At 50.1% G+C, this 5,822-nt stretch overlaps 1 protein-coding gene across 1 annotated transcript; it reads left to right on the forward strand.

Moving 5' to 3' along the window:
• Nucleotides 1–819: 819 nt before the first annotated feature.
• On the forward strand, nucleotides 820–4,278 carry LOC136458490 (BIIDXI-like protein At5g11420). Its single transcript, XM_066458432.1, has 2 exons — nucleotides 820–1,069; nucleotides 2,954–4,278. Exons 1-2 carry the CDS (start codon nucleotides 1,000–1,002, stop codon nucleotides 4,006–4,008), a joined length of 1,125 nt encoding a protein of 374 aa, XP_066314529.1. The 5' UTR covers nucleotides 820–999; the 3' UTR covers nucleotides 4,009–4,278.
• Nucleotides 4,279–5,822: the final 1,544 nt, after the last annotated feature.

Genomic DNA, 5,822 nt, shown 5'->3' on the forward strand with positions numbered 1-5,822 from the left:
GTATCTAAAAATCTTTTCTAGAAAAAAACGTATGATCAAAATTGCTATAGTAAAATTTCAATGACGTAAACGAAACAGAGGTAGTACATACAACCAGACTACGAGACTATTGCCATGATGATAAGCACTAACCGAGCACGGGCAACAGATTAGGCTATCTTCAACAATAACATCCAAAATATAAGACCTATTTATATTTTGGGTAGCGCTACAGGCAAAATGTTTAATATCTATTCGGTATCTTCTCCAACAACCACCTAAAAGAGAATCCTTTCTACAAATAAGTTTTCAGAAGAGAGGATATTCATATTTGGATTGTGCCTTTCAGACAATTCAAAATAGATCTTTCGTATAGGTAATCTGTTGGAAACTGATTTTGGGTGCCTTAGTATCAATTTTGGATTTGAGTGGAGACAGTCCCAGCCACGAACCGCGCGCGCCCCCACGTCGTGTCCAATCAAACCGACGCGGCCGAAACTACCGGACCCGGAATGACGAGACTATCCCCCCTGACCACCGCCGCCCCGTGCTCTGCTCTTCATCAGAGTCCTGAGAAAGCCGAGCACCGCTCCGCGTATCAACTGGCAAGTGGCCACGTACGCGCAGCAAGAAGGCCATGTGACCACACGCAGGGGCTGTCCCCCCGACCCGAGGGCAGGACCGCCACTCCGCGTCGGCTCCGAGTCTCCGACCCGAACCGAGGGTGGCGCGTCCGTCCGTTCGGAACCCCACGCGGGAGGCGGGTTGTCAAACAGGCCCCCGGACCCGGAGTGGCATTCTCGCGATTGAGCGGCAGCCTCGTGGTCGTGGGCGTTGTGCCGCGGGGTCGCTCTATAAGAGCGGCCTCGCGCCCGCTGCTCTGCTCATCTCGCCCTCCTCCCGTGTCCCTTCGCCGAAGCTCCTGCAGCTGCTGAAGAACCAAAGGGGAAGCCACGTACGGTAGGGTAGGGGGTCCTTGTGATTTTGTGAACTGTGAGTCGAAGAGGAGGGAGAGCAAAGATGCGCCCCGCCGCGCTGTCGTTGCTCCTCGTATGCGCGGTGGCGCGTGCTGCCGCGGTCGTCACCGACGGTGAGAGCTCTGGCTCGGAGCTAAGCTTTGTCATATTCGTAGCGTAGCTTGTGGCATTATCGCTCCGTCTGCGCTGCTCCAGTACTTCTCGCTTTAGTCCGAGGGTGTTTGTTTCTCTAGTCGCTCCTAAAATTCATGTCACATCGAATGTTTAGATATTAATAAATAGTATTAAATATAGATTAATTATAAAACCAATTATATAGATGGAGGCTAATTTGCGAGATGATTTTTTTAAGGCTAATTAATCTGTCATTAGCACATGTTTACTGTAGCACACGTTGTCAAATCATGGGCTAATTAGTCTTAAAAGATTCGTCTCGTAAATTAGTCGCAAGTTGTGTAATTAGTTTCGTAATTAGTCTATATTTAATATTCCATGCATGCGTCCAAATATTCGATGTGACAGGAATTTTAGGAGGCACCGTAGGAACAAACAGGGCCTTAGTAGTTTTTTTACAACACACTCACTACTTCAGTCTTAATTGATGCTGCTAGTAGGGCATAAGAGAGTGAAGTCACCTTTCATAGATCGTCCTCACCTCACAGAGTCACAGTGTACTGCTCCTAGTAGTGACCTCTCTGTTTAGAGCTTCCAATTCCAGCTTTCCAGCTGCCGGCGTAGCATAGCCCTGTGAGAGCTAATCAAAGCAAAATTCCCGCTTGTCCATATGCACAGCTCAACTGTAGGTCGTCGTAATAACATTAACACCAGAAAAATATATATACGGAGTGCTTGGATAACTAACACACATATACTGATGTAGAGAAAGTAAATTCTGCCCCTAATAACCTGTTGTTATACACAGGAGTACGTATTTGATGCTAACCTGTTAGCAGAGTACTGGTCTGATCGCAATCCCTCCCATCACGTGTCAGGCCCATGACCGGTCCACCGGTTTTAGCGAACACAACACTATGGTTGCACGTAGTTAATGATGGCCTGGTTAGATCCGAACCTTCCCAAAGCAAAGCTAAGGGTCGCTGTCATATGGGTCTGATCATCATGTACGCATCAACGCTCAAGCTCAAGGCTTTGATTATTTTTATTAGAAGAGGACCATGCATCATGCAAATGTACTGTATGCACCTGTTGCCTGGCCCACGGCCACGTACACCTCACATGGCAAGCATATATACCCGGCCGGCCCGGCCCACTTAATTAATCAGTTGGTATCGCATGTTGGTCTGGTCGATATACACAAGGATTCTGCCACCCTGGCCATTCCACCGCCCAAAGCATCGTTTTGATCAGTCCTTGCTCCTAATAAAACTGATTCGAAGTACTAGTACTAATAGAATTTTCAGTAGTATTGCCCGGTGATGTGATGTGAAAAAGGGGATAAAGATAGAATGAGGAGGAGGAGCTAGGCTGTGTGTGTTTTTTTAAGCTTGCAGGAGCACTGCATAAGCATAAGCTAGGCTGTGTTTGATTTGGCCGTGTTTAGTTGCATCGGACCCATGCATGTTGCATGTGTCTGCATAAATCTCGGCATGTGGTAGATAGAGCAGCCGTGAATGCGTCTGACGACGGTCTGAGACTATAGCTGAGCCCCCACCGGCACAGCAGCCGAACGAACAGACTTGTGGTCACAAACACAAACAACAGCCACAATAGCTAGGCTAGGCTACCATGCTAACGTGCACCCTGTCAGTGTCAGCACAAAAGGCTGCCTATTACAGTTGCAACATCTGGTGTCGTGTCGCGTTTAAGCAGCTCTCTTTTTAGCTCCATTTGCAACACCTTGACATGCAATAGCTGCGCAGTGGTACTAGTATGAATTAATCAGCTTGATTAATTCGATCGGTGTGAGTCAATTTCATGGAGCTCCCATTCGATCGATCGACCGACCACAATTGACAACAAATGCAACAACAATGCAGGTCTTCTTCCGAACGGCAACTTCGAGGATGGCCCGCCCAAGTCGGCGCTGGTGAACGGCACGGTGGTGTCGGGCGCCAACGCCATCCCTCGCTGGGAGACCTCCGGCTTCGTGGAGTACATCGAGTCGGGGCACAAGCAGGGCGACATGCTGCTGGTGGTGCCGCAGGGCGCGCACGCGGTGCGCCTCGGCAACGAGGCCTCCATCCGGCAGCGCCTGGCCGTGACGCGAGGCGCCTACTACGCCATCACCTTCAGCGCGGCGCGGACGTGCGCGCAGGCGGAGACGCTCAACGTGTCGGTGAGCCCCGAGTGGGGGGTGCTCCCCATGCAGACTATCTACGGCAGCAACGGCTGGGACTCGTACGCCTGGGCCTTCCAGGCCAAGTTCGACGCCGTGACGCTCGTCATCCACAACCCCGGCGTGGAGGAGGACCCCGCCTGCGGCCCGCTCATCGACGGCGTCGCCATCCGGGCGCTGTACCCGCCGACGCTGGTCAGGGGCAACATGCTCAAGAACGGCGGCTTCGAGGAGGGGCCCTACTTCCTGCCCAACGCGTCGTGGGGCGTGCTCGTGCCGCCCAACATCGAGGACGACCACTCGCCGCTGCCCGCCTGGATGATCGTCTCCTCCAAGGCCGTCAAGTACGTGGACGCCGCGCACTTCGCCGTGCCCCAGGGCGCGCGCGCCGTCGAGCTGGTGGGCGGCAGGGAGAGCGCGCTGGTGCAGGAGGTGCGCACCGTGCCCGGGTGGAACTACCGCCTCGCCTTCGCCGTGGGGGACTCCGGCGACGGATGCACGGGGTCCATGGTCGCCGAGGCCTACGCGGCGCGCGCTACTGTCAAGGTGCCGTACGAGTCCAAGGGCACCGGAGGGTTCAAGCGCGCCGTGCTCGACTTCACGGCCATCGCCAACCGCACCCGCGTCGTCTTCCAGAGCACCTTCTACCACATGAAGGCCGACGGCGCGCTCTGTGGCCCGCTCGTCGACGACGCCTCGCTCGTCGGACTGCGCAAGAAGCCCGCCCCCGGCCGCCGCCTGCTGCAGTTCCTGTAAGCAGCTAGCTTCCACGTGCGATGCGCAGGCGCAGCGATGATGTAATATTGGTAGGCGTTTTGGTTTGGTGTGTGCGTGGTATATGCGTGCCGTGCGCGCCCTGTGGCAGTGGCTGCAGCTGCAGTGCCGTCGCGTTGGGTGTTGGTGTGGTCTGGCGCACCGGGACAGGTTTAATCAACTTAACCTGATGAGGTGCCAGACTAAAGATGACACGGGATCAATGGCAAATGCTGCTAGTACTATTTTTGTTCCAGACTTCGACTGAGCATTCATTGCAAACTTAACGGATTTAAAACGGGACTTGAGAGAAGAAACTGCGATTAAGTCTGCTACTTGCAGACGAGACGACGACATGTACCTCAAACGGAGCTCATGGTCTATCCCGTATACGTACATACAAGCAGGATATTGGCAATGGTGACAGGCAGCTGCATGCTTGACCATCCAAGCTCATAGTTTCACATGAGCCCAAGCCCCAAGATGAACGTGCAGAAAGGGACATTGGGCTAGGCGTCTGCCTGGACCCTGGAGGCAGGCCACCGACGACACAAACAAACAAACGCTGAAGATTTTCACTAGAATCATGTGATCTTCGAGACTAGACCTCGAGATCACTACGCTAGATTTCAGATGATTGAGGAAATCAGCAAGGAACATGGAGCCGAAGAAAGAGAAGATCTTCCCCTGTCGACGGACGGGGTGGATGGATTCCCCACACCATTGAGGGCTCCTTTGGATGCAGGCCCCCAAAACCACGTGGGTTTAAGCCCCCAAGGGGATTCTCCACTGCACTTGCCACCGTTGTCCCCCAAGGAGACGGAATCCCCTTGTGGAAAATTTACCGGCTACTGTTTGGGAACGCCGGGATACAAATCCAAGCCAGGCAAAATAATATTAAAAAATTCAGAAAAAATGAAGATTTCAAAAGTACGATTGCAAAATTGAAAATCAGTACCATAAATAATCTTTTAATAGTACTATACACAAATTCAAAGCACAAAAGTTTTACTAATTCAAAGATCAATTACTTTACTAATTCAAAGCACACATTATTGATCTCATAGGGTAAGCAAACAGATGAACTTTGATCTTATAAGAGTCCACAGGTTCATCTCACAGCTGGTCATCACCATTGGCTTCTAATGAGTGTGTTAAGCAATCCAAGAAAACATACAAGAGTCCACAGGTTTATGACAAAAGTACATATTACATTAATCTTACTGCATAACCAGAGAGAATTAACAACTGTCTCGGCATACTGCACTACAATCTATCCCTCACAACCCGCATCAGCAAGCTAGAGCATATAGAATCAACCCTGCAATTGGATGGAGAAAAATCATTATTAGTCGATGCAATGTTATATTTATAAAATAGTGCAATGTGAACCCAGACTGAAGCTAATTCAGATACTTGTTTTTATTAGCAAGTTTCATGTCTCGAGAACAAGGATTTGCAAAGGATAACTTTTTTTATCATATAGCCAAAAATATCATTCTTCTACATGCACATTAGATTAGAAACTTCGATTGTACAACCAAATTAATGAAAAGCTTCCTACTTTACATAGTACTGTAAAATTAGGCATTTGGGTTTTCAGTTTCAGTCAAAGGCATTGTAAAACTCACAAAAACTCTAACAGTCAATTGCATCGCTAGGCACTGGCTGACTGGCAGAAGGTCAGATTTCATAAATAAATTCTACAAGACCATGTACTTCTCAGAGTATCATAAAATTCTCACACAAGAGGTAGTACTAGTACGGTAGGTAGTCACAAGAATAGTAAACTTACCTTTGGAGCAATCTCACCCTTG

This window comes from Miscanthus floridulus, chromosome 6, assembly GCF_019320115.1.
Source record: "Miscanthus floridulus cultivar M001 chromosome 6, ASM1932011v1, whole genome shotgun sequence".
NCBI lineage: Eukaryota > Viridiplantae > Streptophyta > Magnoliopsida > Poales > Poaceae > Miscanthus > Miscanthus floridulus.

Coding starts and splice junctions, on each gene's coding strand:
- LOC136458490 (XM_066458432.1), top strand. CDS start 1,000: ATGCGCCCCGCCGCGCTGTCGTTGCTCCTCGTATGCGCGGTGGCGCGT. Junction 1,070..2,953: donor TGCCGCGGTCGTCACCGACG/GTGAGAGCTCTG, acceptor ACAACAATGCAG/GTCTTCTTCCGAACGGCAAC.